The sequence below is a fragment of the Vanessa atalanta genome, chromosome 3 (assembly GCF_905147765.1).
Source record: "Vanessa atalanta chromosome 3, ilVanAtal1.2, whole genome shotgun sequence".
In the NCBI taxonomy this organism is placed as follows: Eukaryota; Metazoa; Arthropoda; class Insecta; order Lepidoptera; family Nymphalidae; genus Vanessa; species Vanessa atalanta.
In genome coordinates this window covers 6,130,845-6,155,510 of record NC_061873.1, presented here as the reverse complement: position 1 = coordinate 6,155,510, position 24,666 = coordinate 6,130,845, and the positions used below count along the sequence as shown (strand labels likewise).

The window sequence follows — 24,666 nt, the reverse complement described above, 5'->3', positions numbered from 1 at the left end:
TGACATTCGATTCGATTTTCAATAAAACCTAATTAAGTATTCATAACGTAATTACTGACATAACGACATTAGTATTCAAGATTCATCTATAGTTCTAGATAGATCAAGGTGAAATACAGACAGGCACATTGAATCACAAACTTTAAGTAGACACACAACTTGACCATCCATAAATTAATCAACAGATTCTTTGTTATCTTTTAAAAAAAGAACGATTGCGTTAAATATACGTGAATTGCGGCCACACGCGATCAATTTTTATAATAATTTAAAGGAGATCACCCGAGTCAATAAGGCTTAAAGCTCTCTCAATTAAGAAACAATCAGTATAAAATTTCATTACCATTGCGAATAGTACATTTTATTTTACATTTAACGCTTTTGAAATTTCATTAAAAACACGAGCAAGTACAGAATAAAAATATCCGAAAACATTTTGTACGAATTTATATGTCATTTAAAATTCGCGTATTAATAAACTGAAAAGAATTGGAAGAACTAATGAAAGTCATGCATGAATGTTTAATATTCATATTTTAATATTCCCGACCCGACATCTCTTATTAACTAGATGCCGGCAACTTTTTATTATAACGTCACGTTCAAAATTGGTAACTGTTAACAAAGATAATCGTATAATGGTGCGAATTTATATGTAATAAACTGAATGTTTATGACAGTCGATTAAACCCGTGCTTCATGCTCATTTCAATCACTTTCGTATTAAAACTAATTGCTCGTAACGGACAAAAACGAGGCGAAATCCAACTAACTTTTCCATTCATTTGCTGAAATATCGCCACAGAACACAATACCTTAAAAAATATTTTTTTATTTTTACGTTATCGAAATGAATTTTAAATTGAGCCGAGATGGATCAGTAGCTCGAAGTGGAAACGTTCAAACCCATTAAAGGGCATTAAAGTTTTCATAATAATTATTAACAAATTACATTTTTTTATTAATCCAATTTTTAATTCCAAATAACACCACATATGAATCAACCAACTAATATAATGATATTAGGATATATTTAAAATACGATAAAGGTCTAATTCGTTTATTTTATATTAACAAAAATTACTTATTTATTAGAGTATCTACAAAGTATGATAGATACGATTTGAGTCTTTATTAGTAAAATCAAATTATTTTAAACGGGCTTGTTGCTTTAATGGCTACCGCATGTTAGTTCAAATTGCGGTCCAGTCCAATAAAACGTAATCGAGTCCTTCTGTAAATACTGAGTAGCTACCCAGAGGAAGTTGGTGAGAGTGTCCCGTTGCTCAGATTGTCGTTTTAACGTATTATGTGGTTGAGAGACTGAAGTGTACCTGTAATTACGCACACACGTGTGCAATAAAATAACATTTCGAGAGTATCTAGGCTATCTGCTTAAGGATACTTAAAAAAAATACATTATTTATTGAGATATTTTATAACCAATATCGCAATAGAAATGCTTGTATGCCATTCCACAAATATACAAATTTCACTTCCGAGTAATTTAACCAATCTTACACCCGTCCCTACACTTCGGTTACTACACAACTACTTAAATATATAAATAAATTACGTCTACCGCAAACCATAAATACATGTATTTATACTTTGTTATCGAAAATTAAACAAGTTATTTTCATTAATATGGAACTCAATTCAATTTGTTGGCCGTAATTTTAAATTAAACTAACACAATACCTTTTATAAATAACATTGAATAAAATAATTATGTAATCATAATAATTATTATTTAAGATGTCTTTCGGTTGTAAATATTTTAGTAACAATTCTTTTTTTACTATTTGCTTTATTTACAAATAAACTTTTGTTTATTACGTTATATAGCAGTGTTCTGGTTTCAAATGAGACCGTGTGGGTGTGTGAATTACACGCATAGATGATTACATACAAAGCCTGAGATGTCAGCGCAGTGGCATTATATAAACATTATATTGCCAGTAAATAAAATAAATTAACATTTTTCACCACATTATGTAAATCGACCAGTTAAATAAATATATACAGATAAAAATAAAGAACAGTTACTGTGCAAACATGAAATGTTGGCAAGAATGCTAGCGGCATTTATTCTTTGAATCGCAATTCCGATTATGCGGGAAAATATAAACAAGCCCTTCTATCACCAGTTGATCCAATAAGACGTACGTATTACAAAATACAGTTAGAGTTTTTAAAAATGTCTCATACGATCAGTACCTATTATGTGCTAAATATAATATTTATATTTAAAAAAAACAATTTCATGTTCTCACCTATCAATAGTACTATACAATTGTTAGTAGGGCTTTATTCATGCCCTTCTGCATAGGTACCACCCACTCATCAGATATTCTATCGCTAAACAACAATACTTAGAATTGCTGTGATCCGGTTTGAACATCTTAGTTCCGAAGGTTGGTGCCGTATTGGCGGTGTAAGGAATGTTTCTTAAAGCGCCAATATCAATGGGCAGTGGTGACCGCTTCCCATCAGGTGGCCCATTTACCCCTCCACTTACCTATTTCATAAAAAACGTATACTTTACTTTTATTCTTTCTTCGAATGAGGGTCTCAATGAATAAATTTCTTGCATTGATTTAAAGGCTTCTTGCCACTTTTCATCCGTACTATAATAAATATTGAATCCTCAGAATTATATAATATTCCATGAATGCTACAAGTATTCGACTCGGAGTCGACCAATTACGAAACATGATATATTAGCTTAAATGAAATAAGTAAAAATAAAATAATTGCATATAACAAATAAAATAATATGAATTAATTCAGTTTTCTTCAGACTATTCAACTCTATTAAAAAGTAGCCTAGACAATATCCATGCAGCATAGTGCACGTTTTGCGAGAACAACATAACAAATGCATAGTTTAGTTTTGTGAAAAATTTTACTGAAGAAATCCACTCGAGCAATTTCTCGGATTTATTTTTCAAAGTGTTTAAATGCACTTGCAATGCGCTGCATGTAAAAGCTATAATACATTTGTGTTTGGTCACGTAAGCGTTAGACTTGGAACATTTTCATAGCGAAAATAAAAAAATATAACATTGTAATTCAATTTACGAGTTGCCTATAGGAGGGTAATAATTTCGCCTTTATGTCACGGAACTGAGTTAAATAAATCCAAAGAAATGTATTCTTCTGACACCCAGAATCCTTCTGAGCAAATTATATTTTATTTCATACGTGAACCAATTATAATAAACGTTAATTGGGCGTGACAATTCAAAAAAACATATTTTTTTTATATCATCGTAGAAATATATAAAATATATTTAATCAAAATATAGTACTTCATTACAAATCATAAACAATTTTTTTTTTTCAATTGAAGTATAAATGTAATGTGTATTTGTTTATTCAAACACTTTACATATACCTTTATGATATGTGACTTCGAATAGCAATCAACATTTTTCTAGTCACTTACCCACAATTCCAAAAGCCTTTGTCCCTTATAAATTCACCTCGGCTCTTTATTGTTTTACTGGCTTTGTTTTGTAAGTTTATTTCGCTTATTTTTTATGAATTTCTCTTCGATTCCTATGAACGATATTGTTAACGATTACATTCTTTGCTAAAATCTCAGTGACGAAATGAGCAATGAACAAATCATTTGTAACAGATAATAAATTATTATTGACATTTATAAATAGAACGAGTTAAAAATAAGGTTGTATAATTTACTTTTAAATTTATCAGTATTGCATAGTCAGCCGTAAATAACTTAGTGTCATATTCCAATATTAGAAATATGGCAGTAATGTTCGCGAAATATGTCATTCAAACGTATACGATGCGATTTTACGAAATGGGAATCCGGTATCGGTCAGGGAGATAATTCGCGGACGAGGTCGGTGATTATTTCCGCGGCCGGATTCCAGAGCGATAGGCGTGAAACGCGGCTACCACATGTCATTAGTCGTGCTGTGTTACGTCACAATGCACACATATTATCATCCTAACTTAATACAATAAACGTGAAAGTGAGTTAGTTTACTCAGTTCGCAAAAATAGTTGCTGAAGTTTTGCGTACAGATTATTACTTTTCCACGCAGTGAAAACTTTCAGTAATCTTTTCCTGGGTTTTATCGTGACTGGGTTATGTATTCTTACCCACAAAAATCACTGTGACTATATTGGCCGTCTTCGGCACGGGGAGGCTACGGGATTGTTGATATATAACTCAGAGGGCGAAGGGCCCTTCTCGCTAGTGTGTACATAAGCTCGACACTATGCCGGATGCTCCTCAGCATATACATTGTGTTACCTAACCTAACACCACCACCACCAATAGACACCGCCTCAAAAGCTGACGAAAAGCTACTAAATAATAATAACAGATTTAAACACTAAAAACTCTTAATATTTATATTTATAAATAACTGCTTTTTTATTACATTGCTATAATAGCATTATTATATATTATATAAAGTAAATAAATACAGTTATCTTTAAATTTAATTTAATTTTTCACACGAAATAGCTATCTATGTAATGAACGAAATAAAGCTAAAATGTGAATTTCCGTTACTCACACAACCTGTCTGGGGACTATGCACAAATGAGATAATGACGCATATTTCAACACGTTTATATTCCTTTCGGGATAGTTTTGTATAATATTACAATATTAAGCGATGTAATCAAGTGAGTGCGTTACGTAGTACGAGTTTCACCGTCATTTGCGAGAGAATGTCTGTATTTACCGGGATTACCTCAGCGGGTGTAAACCAAATATAAATATTAATCGAATATTATCTTGTTTGCGTATTCGCCTTAACACTTTCAAAGTCGTGAATTATTCACAAAGATAAGACTGCGAAATTCGCTCGTTTTGAATGTACATAAATATTTTCTGTCGCTGAACAAACTTTTATTTAGTTGTTTTATTATTACATCAATATTGAATCGATGGAAAAAACATACATATATCTGTACATTAGACATGAAACGAAAATAGTGTACTCAACATATTTATTATATTTGCTTTCTTATAGTTTAATCGGTCGAATAAACTCAGAAACCTTTTAGTTTCCACTCAAAAGAACACGCTCACTCCCTAATTTATGTGTGTGAACACAAAACCGGGAGGGGACTCGAACGAAAAGGTAAACTGTCTCAAACTAAGAGTGCGGTGTAGGTTGAATAAATGCGGGGCATGAATAGATAAAAAGTAATAGCACATATTCACTGGGAGGTTGTAACGTAATGAGACCCGTACGTCGGCAGATCGGCACCGCACGGCTCATTAGCCCGACCCGCCCGAAGGCCGAGCCACTGACTCCGCACCAGACGTTGCGACCCGCCAGCTCGCCCACTCATATTTAAACTTTTGAATAACGAAGCACCGAGAGTCTACATAAATCACTCGAACCTTCTTTCACACTTCTGGCTTGAATTTAAATAGGCTTCTATGCACTATCTCTTGAGATTTACGAGTCGGGCTTTTTATATTCAATTTATCAAGATGGAAAATTTTCGTTTTTCATTTAAAGTAAGTCCTCTCAATGTTTTCTTCAAGGTTAATATATCGTAACTTTATTTGATCCAATATTGTTTTTTGTAATTAAAAACAGTCAGTGAGTCTTTAAAAAATAACCACATCACAGGTTCGATCCGGTCACCGTTACCGGCAAAACTGAAGGATTATTAATAATTCTTACAAAACATAAAAGGCATTCGATGTTAAAATATATTAAGATTCAATAATCTATCTCAACGGGTTACTGAACGCAATGGTTGATCTGCCATGTGAAATAATAATACAATCACAGCCTTACGACTCACGTAAAGTATTTAGAGAGCTATTAAAAGTCCGCCGTAGAACCAGTTAAGATTTACGTAGAATCCTTGAAGTTCATGAGCGACAAACTCATTTAACGGAATGGTTCATTTATATCTTAAATTGTGATACTTAAAAAATCTTTAAACGTAGCGTACTTTCGTAATTTAACTTGCAAATATAATTTAGTATATAATTAAATTACCTAAAGTACGCCTGTGATACTTATATATTTTTTTGTTCTATCAACACAAAAAGTAATGAAAGGAGTTTCTCAAGCTAAATAAATACTTGTTAATAATATTCGCTCATTACTTCGTTTTTTGGCGTTGCGAATGTAAATACGCTTTTAATAACACTCGCTAGAATATTTGTTTCCTAGTAATTTATCTCATATTTAGATAGACTGCGATAAAGTTTATAAAAGATAAATACATTATTTTATATTGCCAAGTAGCTGTGCCCGCGACTTCGTGCGCGTTTATATTTAACAAAAAAGTTACTGTTGTAGCCTAAGTTGCTCCTTATTACATCAGCTATCTGACAGTGAAAGTCCCGTCAAAATCGGTCCAGCCGTTTCAGAGATTAGCCGAAACAAACAGAAAAACAAAAATTGAAAAAAAAATGTTGTTATTGTATATGTTTATATACATTTAGTAAAAAGCGGTTATCTTAATATTACAAACAGACACTCCAATTTTATTATATGTAAAGATAATTATTTTGTTTTAGTATTCTCTACTCCGTGGTCGAGTAGTGTGTACATCGGTTTTCATGGGTACGCCACTCTGAGGTCCCGGGTTCGATTCCCGGCCGAGTCGATGTAGAAAAAGTTTATTAGTTTTCTATGTTGTCTTGGGTCTGGGTGTCTGTGGTACCGTCGTTACTTCTGATTTCCATAACACAAGTGCTTTAGCTACTTACATTAGGATCAGAGTAATGTATGTGATGTTGTCCGATATTTATATTTATTTACTTCTACTAAACGGTACTCCTTAATAGTGTTGTGTTTGGTTTGATGTGCACAAGGGACATAATATCAGAGTTCCCAAGTTTGGTGGCGCATTGATGTAAAGAATGGTTAATATTTCTTACATCGCCAATATCTATGTAACTACTAAACACCAGATGGCCCATTCGACTGTCCGCTTGTTTATTACACAAAAAGACAATAGAAAGAAGTAGTTACTTCTTGTTTTTTCACAGCTTTACCGATAATATTATACAAGATAAATTAATAAAGTTTGTTCTTATGATAAAAACAACTAAATCATGTCAAAATGCTTGACTTGTAATAAGTTGTGTAAAATTGTTATAAGTTAACTAAAAAACATTTCTCAAAGCCACTGAACTTTGCTGGCAATAAAGTACGGAACCCTGTCATCATTTATGATTCCACCGTCAAATGAATGAACGGCGTGTTGGAGTATGAATTATGTGTGACTGCAGAGACAGAGGTTTGAACTCGCTTTAAATATAATTTTGCTGTTATCAATAAATCATAATTGTATATGTTTTTCTAAAACGAGAATAAGATAAACCACCATTCAAATTATATTGTAAGTACAGAGGTACGACTATTTTTATCAACCACAAACTATTGAAATACCGTACAAACACAGATTAATTGAAAAGCAAGTAAGTGGATGAACACTTAGTTTTTATTAAAGAGAGCAGTAGCCGTCGCGCTGTCCTTTGTACCGAAGTGAGGGAAGAGGATACTCATGCATAATGTATCGACGTCTGCGACATTGGCATCTGATCATCCGATAACATGACCCTTGTTTACACGAAACCCACTAATTTCATATTTCGACTTAGAAAAGGTGTAGCTTTGTTGAAGTTACGAAATGACATGTAAGGCGTTCCCGACGTGGCAGATTTAATAAAAACACTGTATATATAAAAAAATATCATTACTGAGACGGTATTCGTTTTTTTAAACTTAAATCTTATCTTAAAAATTTTACTTGATTCATATAATTCAATATATGTATAGACGATAAAAAGCATTGATTCGTTGATTTCCGTACAAGACATTTAATTTTAATTGTACATCGTTCATAATTTATATTATTTCATATAAATGAAACTCTTTAGTTTCATGTTCATTTAGGTAAATCATCATTGAATTATCTTTATTTAAAAAATAAATATTATTTCCATTAAAAAAAAATCATAAATAAACTCACCGACTGTACATCTAAAGTATTAAAGAAATCAAAGAAATACACTAAAATAAATTATTTACTGCGGAATGCCGGACGTGTTTCCAGAAGATTACGGTTAGCATAGTCAGGAAACGAACGTGTCGAAATCACGTCCTCGTCTGTGGTCTGGAAATTACAGGCTACATGACTCCATTCAATTATTGCGTCTTGAGACAAAATTAATGCTTATTTATTGAAGAAATAATATTACATACCTGGAATGATCTATAAATAATCTTTCCATACCCATATTATCTATACTTATAAAGGAGATGAGCCGAGATGGTCCAGTGGTTAGAACGCGTGCATCTTAACCGATGATTTCGGGTTCAAACCCAGGCAAGCACCGCTGAATTTTCATGTGATTAATTTGTGTTTATAATTCATCTCGGCGGTGAAGGAAAACATCGTGAGGAAACCTGTATAGTCTAATTTCAACGAAATTCAGCCACATGTGTATTCCACCAACCAAAACTTTCTCCTCGAAAGGAGAGGAGGCCTTAGCCCAGCAGTGGAATATTTACAGTCTGTTTATATTATATTAAAAGAGGAGATGTTTTTTGTAATGCCTGAATAAACCTACTTTACCAGTATATCTTATACAGATGCAGCGCGATTCGGAAAATGTTTGTAAATAATATTATTATTTAAGTAGCTATGCTTCGCGTTTTAGTCCGTTTTAAATTTAGACTATCGACGTGACAAGCGTGAATTTCTCGCGTCATAAATAAACAGGCTTTATGTATATTGTATACATGTAGCTCAATTTCATATTATGACATAAATATTTTAAGCATTTTCCAATACGAAAAATCTGCTATGATATAATGAATGGTGACAATTTGAATTGTTGCGTTTTTGTCGCAGCCGATTTCTTTTGATATATGTATAAATATTCCGTAACAACTATATATTCTGATATCTTGCATTTATACAACGAACGAAACGTTAAAATTTAAATATTCGATAAATTTTAGTAAAAACAAGCTGGTCTACAAAGTTATCTAATTATATTCATTAGTATATACGGAACCAACGGAGAGTAATTAACGGATAACCACGCTTGTAGCTTTCACAACTTACAGGAATTTAGCATTTTAAGATTTATTTGTGTTAATTAATTTAATGGTTAGATACTCGAAAAGATGAAACATTAATTTAATATTCGAAATTACATTTATATTGTAATAAAATACGAATAAGATGTTAAACTTAAATCAATCCTTTACAATTTAATAACTCTCAAGTTTAACAAATTTGAATTATTATAACATTGAACTAGTTTTACTGATGATAAATATTTTTTACCACTTTCCATGAAATATTATTGAAGCGAAGAACAAACGGGATTTGCAATTGATTGAAAGTAATAAAGTACTAAAAACTTTTTCAACATTTCCTTGATTGAAATTTTCTGCTTAGATTAATGTATCACTCCTTAATTTAAAAGGTTTTACTGTGATGACTACTATTTAATTTATTTCTCGATGGAATTTTCCATTACGTAACAAGCCGTTTCTTACGTTAGGTGTTAAAAATTCCAAAGTTTTAACTAAATATTCCATTGATATATTTTTATTTTTATTAACGGACAATAAACTTTTTGTCTTCGAAATAAAGTTTTTTTTATAGGATATCTAATATATTATTTATTTTTATGGAAATATACAATGGATGAGCTTAGTACATAGAAGGAGTACAGTGAATGTATTTCGAAATGAATTCGTTCGTTTTTCGTCCCTTGGCTTTGCTCCAACGAATTATACCAGAGATTAACAATCAGGGACTTAGTTTTTCAAACGTCGTTGTTGTTTAAAAAAAAACAAAAGATAATTTTCAAAAATAGAACAATTAAAAATATAATAAATTACTCAGTAAAATGTTTTAAAGATTAAAAGTTAATATATTAAAACTAGAACGTCGCGCCGAAACGTAATTAACCAAAGACAATATTTTATTGTCTGCTTGGACTGGGATAAATTGTGATAGATTATGTTTCGACTTATACAGATTCGAGGCCAGCATTATTCGTCTTCCAATTGATACCAAGAATTAACTCGGGTCCAATCCTCGACCTATAAGTATTTAATTTTAGGTCGCGTGTTTTGTATTTTAACAATACCACATATGAACTGCGTATGATGTATATTTTTAGAATGCAGTCGTCATCTTTTTTCCAGAACAGTCTATGTGAAAATACTGAATATTTTATGTAGTCTCTTTCATGAAGTTATAATGATGCTTGATCGTGCGCGATGTAGTAAAGCCGTTCATTTAACTATTCACATAAATACATAGTAAAATAGGAGCACGCAAAAATTATTCTCTCCTACCCAGTAATTAAAAACGAGCCGCCCATAATGAAGGTTTTTTTCGCGAATATGATAAATGTTTAGAAAATTCTCTGGCTAAAATTTCCCCCTAAAACACATTCTTTACTCGAACGTTATTATTTCGTGGTCTTAATATAACTTTGTATTTTTGATTTATTTGTTTTGTCGTATATTTTTCAATATTGGAAGGTAACTTTATGTTACAAAAAAATTACCCTTGGTGTCAATCTCTTGGGTAATGTATGTACCCTTTATAAACTTTGGTTCATCTCACTTCACGGTTGACACGCATAGTTTATCTGTGTCGAGATGAGCGATTGTTGGCTGTTGTCGAGCGTGTGTGTTAGATTGTGAAGTGCTGTTCCCGCGACATTCCTACTCTATTTTCTATAAGCAAATGAGACCCTGGCCGAGTCTACCCGGCGTCGGATTGCGCATAACATCTTCATTCATCCAAAAGCTTCATTGTAAAAATGCTAGCTTCATCAACATCAACTTTTTGCAGCAATTTTCTTTCTATAAATGAATGCTCTTAAACAAATACAACTCAAGTAAATACAACACTTGTTTTTGTCTTAAATGTTACGTGTTTGCTTAAGAAATGGGTCTGAAAATTGTTTGTGAATTAAATCCACTGTTAGCAACATGTTGTCAAACAAAATGTTGAGACATTAACAAATTATTCTTACCTATAATAATATCGTATAAATATGTGAGTTGAGAAGTGAAATCTTCTTAAACATACTTCACTTAGTTGTAATAATTTCAACTTTATATATTTGTTAGTTAAGATTAGCCCTTATGTTATTACGCCTTAGATTTAAAAATAAATCATTGACTATATTTTAATATAAATTTGTACATTTCACTTTTTAGTCATGGTAGGCCTTTGAGCAAGCCTGTCTGGGTAGATACCACTCACTCATGATATATTCTACCTCCAAGCAACAAAACGAAGTATTATTGTTTTCGGTTTGAAGGGTGAGCGAGCCAGTGTAACTACAGGCACAAGGGACATAACATCTTAGTTTCCAAGATCGGTAACGCATGTTCGATATAAGGAATGGTGAATTTTTTTTACAGCAAAAAATTAAAAAAATACATAAATTTTTTCATAACCCGACTTTCCAATTACACCGACAATTTTAATCCGGCTTTTGTCAGTCATTATTTTTAAACTTCAATATTAATACAAGCTCTAAAAGCATTGAATATTTTATAATTAATTTTATTAAAAAAATAATAAAAATCATAGTTCTATTGCATTAGCTTCGTACACCTGAATAATTGAATATTTCGTTATTTTCATGACCTTTACAAAATATGAATATCATGTTGGAATAAATCGTAAAACGCACATGAATTCACAATGATTTCACTCGTTTCACAAAAATTGAAAACGAATATCAATTTGCTATGGATTAGTAAAGCGTTTTTATTTAAACATACGTTTAAGTTTCACAAAAATGTGTACGTTTCGACTGGTCTAAAATATTATCGTAACGAACTCGTATAACACCGCTGCAGATCGAGGCGTCGCGTTAAAACGCCTCATAGAAATTTGAGTAACGTGTTAGTTTATAGCACGTGAGCGTCAGTCGTTCTCTTTTATTATTTGACTTGAAAATGTGAGGCGGTAATGAATGTATTAGATAGAAATTCAAAGTAATAGTTGGAAGTACTCTCAGCGATGGATTGACCTTGTAACGTAACAAAGGGATTCATCGAAAAACCGACAATAGAGTGGCGCTCGCAGCGTACTCTGTTCGTTATACTGTTTACACGAGTGCTCACACAGCCTATTATATTACGTCTAATGGTACTCGAATATGTTAATTGAAAATTACCTTTTAACTTACTTGAAAATTTCAAAATATGTTAAGGCATCTCGTATTGTTACGTCGGTACATGTAATGTAGTTAAAATATTTAAGTTCGGCTGAAATAACAATGGTAATATTATTATAATATTCATCTATTATTTTATTTTTTTTAATATTAAAAATAACTTTTACCGTTTTGTATTTTTTTGTACATCACGTATATATACTAATAATATAATAGATAACACCAAATATAAAAAATAATATATATATTTCAGCTTAAATAGGATAGGTGGAAGTTACTTTTTACCTTTTTATATACGAGTATATAGATAATATAGGGAAACTTTAATTAAAATACAACACAAACAGCTATTTGGATTAAATATTTTTCATAATTACATTGGACAGAATATTGCAAAGTAATCAAATTTTAAATTTCGATTCATTTAACGTCATATGACGTCATAAATAGCTTTAACCTTTTATATTAAAACTATCCATGAAAGGAAATTTGAGATGTGCCTAAATAACGATCTAATCGGTGATTTACCGCAGACCACCGCCACAGCATTATTGAATGCTCCATTCACGGAAGAAAAATCGTATATTTTGATAAGTCTACCGTTCAATTTATAGTTCACATTCATTTGCTTTTATAGATGGTAATTAAGAGCAGACGATAAAATTATCTGAAAATAAGTCGTTTAGTCAGTTTGGCTTTACGTTTTATCTGTAACATAGAATTCGTATTTAAAAAATGTTGCATTTTTATGTCTAAATAGGAATTGTATTTTACTTACCAATTTGTAAATTATGTTTAATAATAATAAAATACCTTATGTCAAATTAACTTATCTAACGTAAAGTCGATTCAAGTCCGAGCGTGATTGCGTAAAAATAACATCCATATACAAGAACTTTAACATTTATAATATTATTGTGATTCTTAGTAATTCAGTCAATCATTGTTCGAGTATCTGGCGCCATTAATTATGTCAATAAAGCAATTTAATCTGAATCAATAATAGGTTATGGGTATAATAAAGACCGCTTATATCTCCTTCTATAGAAAAACTGCCGGCTATTGGCAGGGGACTATAACAAAAGGGCCTTCTAGTAAACCATTAGTCCGGTCATTAAGCTGTCTGGGCGTAAGAGTGCACTCAGTCACTCAATACGATACTAGCCTACGTCATAGATAAAGCAACCTAGATCATCAATATCACTAATCGAGAAACTCTATAACCTTATTTGATATTTAATATTCGACTTATTAATATTACTATAAAATATATCATAAACTAACTAATGTGTAAAGCGAAAGAATTGTCTATTAAATACTATTTAACCGAACAGAATCAGTTCGTAACTATTAGTACTGACTTCCGCTCCAATCAAGTATACGGATGTATCTCAATCCAACACTATCTAAAAATCTTTTTCAGTAATATTATTTACTATATGGATAAATATATTTATATCCTATGTTAGTACTGTTTAATATAATTTAGTAATTGTATCAGCTTGTAGTTATGCAACCAAAATAACCGCGAATGAAATAATTGACATACACGGTTGTAGTATATATTTTCATCTGCTATAGTTTAACTTATGTAATTGAAGAATCGGTTTCAACTCAATATCTAACAGAAATAAAACACATTAAATTATTCTACGTTAAACCTAAAACATTACTGCTATTTACTTAAGTATTGATGTAGAGTATATTATGTGTATAATTTCAATATAATTTTAGTTCAATTAATTAAATAGACAAAGACAAAACAGTTCGGAGTCCTTTTCACTTTAGAACCTTGGAACTTTAGTGTTATATATAAAAAGCAAGAGATAAAAAAAATCAAACGTAAAAAGTCATACACTCTTCCTCAAATCTTTAATAACAAAATAGGTTTCTACAAGCACTTTTGAATCTTCATTTAATAAACTATAATAAGTGAAGCAACCACCGATTCGGATTGCAAATTTTACCGAGAAGAACCGGCAAGAAACTCAATAGTTACTCTTTTCTAACATTTAAAATATAAAGTTATATTAGTTAAATACAATTATATTTGTATATAATATATCCTGCCTGGAAGTGAACAAGTATTAGTTCCACGCTTTTTTTATCATCTACATACACTACATACATACTGTTGTTTTAATTATATGCTTTTTATTATTGTTTTATTTTGTACAAATGATTTTAATTTATGAATACAATACTGATGATGGTCGAATTTCCATCACTGGACATAGATTAGTACTCGAAATCATTGACAGTATAAAAGTGTCATATTTTGGAAAGAGAAAATATATTACCTTTTTTTTTTAATTCCAAAAGAATGCACAAGTGCAAAACACAGAGTGTAAATTTGTATGAATATTAAGCGAAAATGTACAGCGAGCTGTAACGTTACACTAACGGATGCTCGTTGTACTCCACTAAACGAATTGCGTACACTTAATAATATTAACGTTATTGCACACCATTACGTGTTGTGTTGCCTTGTGATATGAGATTCATTAGGTGGAATACACTTAATTTGAATTTATAGCTACCTATAACAGCGTAAACGAAGTCATTATGTTCGCCAGTGTAATGATAAAAGTTAACTTGACAATTATTATGAGGAATTATATTTATTTACGTATAATATATTTCTTATCAATAAAATCTAGTATATTCTCAATCTTCCAATGCTCCACAAAGGACGTATTGCACCCTTCAGATCAATCGTCAGAAGTTTTGGAAGTCGTGCCACCACGCTGCTCCAGTTTTGGTATATAGATTCACCCAATGTAGCAAAAGTTCATAGGTTTCCGAAATGCTTACAACTCAACTGAAACACAATTTAAACGCATGAAAACTCAATGTTTCTTCCTCGGTTTTGATATGAAAATCTTGAGTTAATTCGAGTGTTTTCACTAGGCATTTATACGCTCTTAGTAATAAATTATAACTATTTCTTGTTTACGAATCTTAATGAAATTAAGATAAATATTTTTAGAACTATCAAAACCATAGACAGCCATATTCGTTCCAAATACTTACGATATTTTCATTGTTCTATAAGAAAATAATTTAATATTATTTCATTGTATACGAATGCCACAAACAATTTTATTTGAATATATCAACAAGGCTTTTGAATAATAGCGCAAACTAAATTGTTAACCTTATTTTCCCCTCGCGTGGTATGAGGTATTCCATCACTTCTCGGCTACCCCCCTAAAAGCCAGGGAAATCTTTCATCTAATCCCACCTGTATTATATTTCGAAAGTTCACATTGAATCCACAAAACTCAAACACTTTCGCAAACCGCATCTTACTTCATAATCCGAATAAAGCAGAAACTTTGATTCAACTTAGCCGACTGTTCAATCGAAGAATCTCTTTATTATTAGATCACAAGTAACGCTTTGATATTTAATGTATTATGAATTCAAAAAGTAATTATTACGAATTTAAAGTGTGATTTATTGAAAGAAAATTTGATGCTAGGTTCCAATATAAAATTAAATTCGTGTATTACATGTTATATTTTTTTAATTAATTTACGAGCAATATTATAAGTTTGAAACCAATGAAATGTAGATTTAAAGATAGATATAAGTCTCAGAAAGCAGAAATAAAAAGGTGTGTCAAAGTGCTTTAAAGTTTAAACTCACAATTGAGTTTCAGGAATCGGACATAAGTTTTTTACTTACATCACATTGTACAAACCAATTACTTGAGTAATGTTTTTGTTGATTAGCGTACGTACTTTTGCGTAACATTTTTGTACATTTGCCAGAGCGAAAATTCTCGTACAACTACGAGGAAACGAATAGACTTACTATTATATGAAAAATTTCAATATTTCTTTCAGACACTCAATCATGTAGTACTTTAGTCGGTTAGAGAAATCGCTTCTATATTTCTTACCCGCATTTGAGAATCGAAGCGTGAGGTTTTAGCGTTATTGAAAGGTTTATTATAAAATTTTATTAGATTTACTGCGTAGCCGTTTTCACGAAGTTTATAAATATACGCGTTTTTAAATAATGGAAATTTATCGTCATGGAAGATCAATCTTCATAAATCAATCGAGTCGTTTATTTTTGGTATTGAATTATAATTTTCGTCATTAATAACACACTCAAACATAATACCAAAATATATTAAAACCGCAAATGCGCTTTTATTTACGGATATTATTTAATTATTTATAAAATTATTTTATAACGTATTACTCATTACGCATTATTTAATATTTTGGAAATATTTTTTTAACAATTCTCCATCAAAAGATTTAACCAATTTTTTATGAGGCTGGCAATTTTTTATGAGGAGAATGGCTGAAAATAGTTTTTTTTTTTTAAATCTATTAGAGAAATTTTATAATAAATGTCTCCTATACCTCGCATTTGATCTCCTTTAAGTAACAGCTCATAAATGTTCCACTACTGGGCGGAGGCCACCAAGCTGCTAAAATATGGTTTGATAGATTCATATCGTCAGTGAAAAGGAAAAAATAGTAAAACACCAAAATAAATCCCAAAAATAGCACTTTTGCACTTAAGCTGTTCTTCTTCTCCACTACATGTACGATATGTAGCAGAATTTCATCTGACACATGCCGAGTACAAGATTAACACAAATGAAAATTCAGTAATGTTTGCCCGGGTTCGAACCCGACATGAAATATATATTTAAATTAAATTTGATTTTCTCGTTGCAGCATCGCGTATTCGATACGAGATTACGAGCGGGAACATAGGAGGTGCGTTCGCTGTAAAGAACATGACTGGCGCCATCTATGTAGCGGGCGCACTCGACTATGAAACAAGGAAACGGGTAAGTTGCATCTTCAGATTTCTGACTAAGCACTATAATGGTGACTTAGATGCCAGTTGACAATTTCAGAAAAGTTCGATTCAGTCTCTCGGATTAAATACCCGTTATAAAAGAACCTATGAATAAATCAAAATTGTATCGTTTTCTTTATACAAGTGGGTCAGTTTCCACTGAATTTCTTGCCGGTTATTCTCAGTAGAATCTGCAATTTCAAATTGCTCTACATCTAATCTTGTATACAATGAAAAGTGCTACTGTACGCACTGGAATAAACCTAAAGTTCATTTTTATTATAATATATTATTCGTGTTGAATATTAAGTACTTCATACACACACATACGTAAATTTTTATTGTATTATATTCAATACAAGCTATACGAGTAAACACATTACAAATGTCTGTCCATAACCTTTCATAAATATAACTGTACTATAAAACAAAATATTATATTACAAAATATTCAATCCTTAGAATAACTTTGTTAATGTGTATTTGAATAATCATTATTTGTACGTTAATGGGCAATTCAACTATTAGCGATAATTTAATTTATCTATGTCAGAGTGTTACCGAAATTAATTTATATATTATATGTAATAATTGAAATATATATTTGTATTTAATAAAACCAACGCTGAACCATTTTTTCATAATAATAATGTATATAAAAATGTGAACGAAATTTAAACTTTAAAATTCGATCGTAATTATGATTACTCTCATTAAAAATAGATAAAGAAGCCGTTAAATTGATCATTGATTGCCATTGCGCTACATTAAAACTACAATACGATAAATTATTTTATTTATAATAATAATCACATCCGTATTAACGATTAACTTTTTATATAATATATATAAAACACTGAAAATGTGATTGGCAAAGATGATGTAATTTTCTATTTCAGTTTCGAATTTGTATAAAGGAAAAAATAAGTAAATAAACGTACATTCACTAAATCAGAGCTTTTACACAGCAAAGGCCTGTGGCATGACACTTTGGCCGGGCTCGATACCATTATTTCAGCGAAATGGACCAAGGGCGTAGGTCACCCGCTTACAAATGACTATCGTTGTAGCTGGCGTTGGCACTTGCACAAAATACTCAGTACGCGTGCGTTACAAGCATAAAAGCGCAGACTGTTAACATCTAAAAGCTCTGAGCGAAATAGCTAACTTCCATGTATTTTTAAATTGCTTAAAAAGGATTCAAATAAATACATCGAAACATTCTCTAGGAGCGGAAAAGTTATTCTACTAAACATTATTTACGAACGAACTTCTAAACAATGAATAAACCTATAAAGTATAACGCGTAAAGTATTTTAAGCGCTGGAAACACCAGTTAGCGAGTAATCCTCCCGAGATCCAGTGGATTTCCGCCTTAGCTATATTGTTGAGATATCATAGGACTTCGTTGCCCTCGAGGAAGATTCATCGAACTTTTCTCGAGATAAATAATTTAATTTTTGATACCCATTTAAGCAAGCCGGCGTAGCGACTGCCGAAGGCAGGCTCGCTATTAAATTGCAGAGCATCGTGGAGCTTAAATGGATATAAACCAGTTTATTTTACAAACTCCTTTTTGCTTATAAACCTTTTAGAATAAACACCATAATATATTTTGTTATAATGAGGCTTACAGAGTGTTTAACGATAATTAGACAAAAATTTCATGTATTATCTCAAAATTAATTACTATATAATAGTCAGGTGTTGATAGAGCTTAAAAGCTATTGGCTTATACCTTATATCGTGTCATAAAATAAATTTAATATAAAGCCTATCAGCCTTCGTATTACTAAAAGCTCTATTTTACACGAGATACTTCGTCGTGAATAATCTATAACAGCTCATAACAAATATTAGATGATAGCAATAATATATTCGAAACTGTAAAACAAGAATTTAACTTAAAATATCATCCACGTAGATATTACAATACTTTAACGTATAATGTTCGTGGAATGACTTTTGAAACAAACATCTTCCTTCCGAGGAAATAACGGAGTGACACGGACAGATGACGCCAATAACTCGCCGGGTCGCAACCACAAATACCGCCTTTATTGTTAAAATCTAACGCCGACGTTATAAGACTTTATCGTCCCATTTCACTAATATCGCCCTGTAAACGCTTATACATTTATAATTCAATAAAGGTTGTCCAGCAATTTTATTAAGGTTAATAAACTTTTAAATCTCCAAACATTACTTTCAGTAAATTTTCTTTCGTGTCAACGTTTTGAACAACTTCGTTAATCATAATTATGATTACTTATCTCCGAAGTCATCAGAGTTTTAATTACAGTTGTCCTATATCTTTGCAATTTCGCGCTTGATGAATGAACTTAATAAAGAACATCATTTATTTTTCCTATCGGTCATTTTACTACAAATTCTAATGAATCTCTCCGATTTGTTGCGTGGCAACAGTACGAGTTGAAGCTAGCTGCATCGGACAACCTCAAAGAGAACTACACGACGGTCGTGATTCACGTGAAGGACGTGAACGATAATCCCCCGGTGTTCGAGCGGCCTACATATCGAACTCAAATTACAGAAGAAGACGACCGCAATCTTCCCAAGCGGGTGCTACAGGTCGGCTTCGAGGCGATAAAAGGCCCTCATTTGATTATTTACCCTCAGCCGCCGCTTTGAGGTTTAAGGTTCCAAAGGGAATCGCATGGAGTGACAGATGCCGATTTCTAGATTGACGTTTTTTATATATTTTTTTTTGTTTCCATTTGCATGGCATGGGTTTTTTTTAGTGTTTTGTCTTTTCCGTTTCGTTTTAGTGCTAGTTTCAGCTTGTTTCATTTTTATTGTTGTTTAGAAGTATATTTAATTAAATAAATAAGTGTAGAGCTCGTTAATTTTACCGCTAACATTCTGCGAACGACGCTTGGGATATCTACAACATACACTTATATAAGGTATAATAGAAGAGAACATATATTTAACATTATAGATAAAAAATATCCATAAAAATATAAACATATTTCTCTAAGGATTAATCAGCACTTTTTTTAAATCGTAATGATGTATTTATTTTATTTGAGCTATACTTTAAAGTCAACGTTTTAATAAATAAATTCGTTTAATATATTACATTAATATATAGGTGTTTTATAAAATGTTTTATAAAGTAATATATTATTGAGCTACTAAATTATAATATTCGTTTCTTTATTCATCATCAGATGAACGATAAATGAAAGTGTCACTCACATACGTTAATAACAAGTCTAGTTCCGAATATTAAACGATAGGATACGAACGGATTTTCATTATACTTTCGGTAAAATTTATGATTAGTTCAAACATAAACTTAAATAAGGTTGAATAAAGTAATATGAAACATATTTAAAAGTAATCTGAGTGTCGTAATTTCCAAAAAGCTCTCTACAAAAGTTTAATATTCCGTCCTTATTTATTAAGAAATAAATAATGATGATTTTTTCCGAATTTGTGGTTGATTTGAAAACGAAAGAACTACCTTCGTATCAAAGCTATCCCCATATCATTTATTTTCATAATCAGTTCATGGTTTCGCTGCCAATGCTTCAAAAGCATATAGATAATGTTAATTTCACATTTATAATATAATGAAGTCTTCCTGACTACATACGATTGGATTACGGACGCCGGACGACGGACTCAAAGAGAAGCGAACAGCACAGGATATGTTATTGAGCACAACTGTGTGCACAATTTGGTCACTCTCATAATCCGAAAAGAGCAATGACGGGGAAATCAGCCTCAGAGCGACCGGTCTCAAATGATTTCCGATTCATAGATTTTTACTTAATCAACTTCTAAAATGTCAACTTCTACTAACCCTTTAATGGCCCGAAATGGAATAATCCAGAAACGCTACGTGTAAAGCCTTATAAACTTTCCACTTACCAGAAAGGAAGTGACTTATTAAGTAACGATTTCCGTATATTTATCAAGGATGTGTATTTGAAGTACTAAACACTGTTCAGTATTCATTGAAATCGTAAATATAAAATGGCAACATCGACATCTTATCGGCTATAAAAAACGAAACAATGAACAAGAAAGAACCGCCTTTTATTATTTTGATAAAATACGCTGATAATCCGCTTTATATTCGTCATAATAATAATAAATAATAATACATTTATTTATTCTCTCCCGCTGATATTTCAGTTAACGTTTTTCTGTTCTAAGATAGAATATAAATACATAATAAGAACGAAGATGCCTATTTCATTAATATAGATAATTAATAATTACCAGCAATGCTCTAAAAAATATATAAATAACTTATTTCAATTTGTTACGTTTAGCTTTAAAAATTGTCATTACAATATTGCTACGTTATCAAAACTGTCTGCGTCTTTAACTATCTATAAAAATAACGTATAATTATTAATAACATTTATATAACGGAGTTAAATCAGTGCTAAATTGTTGTAACACTCAAATAGCGGACATAATGATGGCAATTATTTCACGCATTTACATGTACATGCAAAACAATGCCATTAAGCGGCTTGTCACTTTAGATTAGCGATAAATTAACAATCGTTCGAATTAAATTTCGTAATATATGAAATTACTTACATTTGGTATATATAAGCAATTATATAATTATGAATATATATGTATAATTATAACTTTTTTTTTTAATGAGAGATCTTTTATGCTTTTTTATTTTTTTAATAGTTCTATGTAATAGGAAAGAATGTTTCACGAATTGTTCAAAAACTCACGAAATGTATGTCAAAATTAACAGTAAGATTGTTCGTGAAGTTATACGAATGTTCGTGCAACAATCTCTTAGCAATGCATGGGGCATGTCTTAACTCGTGCGTGTGCACAGTACGAGTTGACGCTGGTGGCATCTGACGGGCGCAACGAGAACTCAACGCGTGTAGTGGTTCACGTGCTCGATATCAACGACCTTCCGCCCCGGTTCACACACAGCGCCTACATCACTCAGGCTCTCGAGGAGACCGGCCCCTACCCCCACTCCTTAATACAGGTTTTGTTTGTTTTTTTTTTTATTTCATTTAATCCTTATTATCCTATTCTCCTCAAAACGTTAATAAATAAAGCTATTCATTTGAACCAATGAAGATATAGTAATACCGATACAATATCGAAAATACTACGGACAATGGAGAAGGGTTAAATAAACTGATATATATAGAAAATTTATTAAGCTCAAAATAAAATAAATGGTTGTAATATTAAATTTGAACGAAGCCTACACAATACGCCATTTGATCTCAATTTAATCTGTTAATTATAAACTTGTAATTGAATGAAATAATTTAAAACTACATTTAAAATGTAAAACTGTTTCAAATTTAAAATCCATAGCAAAAATTCGAATACTTATTTTTCTCTACGTTCATTCACCAAAGTTTATTTTGAAACCTATTTTATTTTCGTTTTATAAGATTCTTTATTTTCTTTCTTATTTGTTGACATCCAATACTCCTTTTATACAATACATTATTATACGCACAAAGGTGATAAGGTAACGCTGACGGTAGGTATTAATTAAAATGTATTGTATTTCTCTTAAATCAACTACCAGGTAAGTACGTATAGATAAGGCCTACAATTTGCTTGGATTTTCGCTTGTCTCGAGATAAAACTCTGCAAGGTTTTGTACGTTTTCCATTCAATTAATATTAATGCATGCTAATATTAAATATATAAATTTAATCACTCCCTAAAACTAATTTATACACAGAATTTATAATAGATCCTTCAAAACTTGGCCTTTGTTTAATCTTGTTTATTTAATTTGGGTAATTGACTTTTACGTGTCTTTTCAAAAACAAGACGAACAATTTTCGCTTAGTGACTTTTCGATGTAATTACATTTCAACTATCAAAATAATATAATTGAAATTTGAGAGATTGTATGAGTTTTCTCTAAAGAAATGAAAGTTAATTATTGTAAAATGAAAAATTATTTAAATTAAAAATTGGGTATATGAGACATCACATTGAATAAAACTAAATTTTATCTCGTTTCCTTAAAATATCACGTAAAGATTACGAAGACAGCGAGGACGTGTCCGTTCGTCGACCGTGAGATGGATTTTTTTATAATTGGTCTAGCTTCGCAAATAATCCGTGTAATTATGCAAACGTCGACCCTCTTCATTTCTATGGCTCTAGCCAAGCAAAATCAGTTAAATCTTATTTTCTTTCTTTTTATCTTATACGTTAAAGAAATAGTACATTTAATATATTTGTCTCATTTTATTTATAAGTATCAACAATCTATAAGCTTCTTATAAGAAAAACAGAAATTGTTTTCTTAATTTCAATAAGAATATTTCCAAATGTTCCTTACCATCATTAACTTGCTTATTATTGGTAATAGTCATTGTTTCATATTTTGATGTTTCAAACAAAAGATCTCAAATTCAAGGAGACGTATATTTTTTTCACCATTAGCGTACTTATATTTATATACTTCGCAAACTCTTTAAATATCATCTTGTAACATTCTTTTTCGAAATATAAAAAAGGGCAAAGTTCTGAGCGCCCGTTAGCATGAGCACCCGCTGTCATGTGCCGGTGCGAACATTCTGCTAACGTTAGCGAGTTCGTAACATTGAAAAACTTAAATAATTAATTCCCGTTCTTACTATAACTAGTGATTCGTATCTTACTTCGCTACTTGACACGTTTAGTCAATTACAGAAATTTAAACGTGAACGTAGAAGTCGACTTACGCATGCAAATTATTAAAATGTAAATTGCAAAATATAGAAACAATGAGTTAATACTCTTTTTAATAGCGTACACTTCGCTTTATATTGCGTTCTATTCTGTACATTGCATTGTTGAGGTGTTATTATTTATTTAAAGCTCCAACTTACTACATTTATACAACGGTAGGTATTCAGTTTTGTTGCCGGAAATTAAATTCTATGCAATTTTCCGTAAAATATAAATATAAGATGATGCATCAGCTTAGAAACTAGTATCATGTCTGCAGTTGGGTTTGTTTTAAATATTACAAAATTAATTATTTTATTAATAGCGTTAGTTTTATCATCAAATCAATATGATTATATAGTAAGGTCTAGAGAGTACACAAATGTTGTATCAAGAAAAGTCGTTCTATTTCATTGTCGAACATTAATATCCCTCTTGAAGATAATTCCGGATATCCCGCCAAGTAAGATATTCTTAATGTCGAACTTTGTAATATTATTGCGTAAACAAAACAAGCAAGGGCCAAGTTTTCGTCATAAATATTATATTTTCTAATCTTAATTCATTAAAACTTACAACTGAAAGGCTTTTCTGTTTCCAATATTTATATAATTTTTTTACAAGTCGTAAGCAATAAAATTACTTATCTGAAGTGAACTATGACTTACGTTTTAAACCTACGTCTACAAAATTTTATGGTATTTCATAATATTAAATGTGTAACAGGTAACAGCTACAGATGGTGACAAAGACAGACAACAAAACATTGTTTACTTCCTCACGGGTCAAGGCATTGATCCAGACAATCCATCAAATAGCAAATTTGATATTAACCGAACGACTGGAGAAATATTCGTTCTCAAGGTAAATTATAACAATAACTGTTAGTATTAATATCATTGTACAACATATCGAATTGCAGTTGTATGATA

At 31.1% G+C, this 24,666-nt stretch overlaps 1 protein-coding gene across 2 annotated transcripts in view; it reads left to right on the top strand.

Annotated features, from left to right (window-relative positions):
• The window catches only part of LOC125077293 (neural-cadherin-like), a 92,497-nt gene that overhangs the window by 57,684 nt on the left and 10,147 nt on the right, over positions 1-24,666 (top strand). Inside the window, exons 3-6 of one of the 2 annotated variants that reach the window (XM_047689203.1) lie at positions 16,900-17,015; positions 19,454-19,618; positions 21,870-22,031; positions 24,461-24,598. In XM_047689203.1, coding sequence (XP_047545159.1) covers positions 16,900-17,015; positions 19,454-19,618; positions 21,870-22,031; positions 24,461-24,598 — 581 coding nt within the window. The remainder of the gene's footprint in view (positions 1-16,899; positions 17,016-19,453; positions 19,619-21,869; positions 22,032-24,460; positions 24,599-24,666) is intronic. The other variant, XM_047689204.1, reaches the window with a different exon arrangement.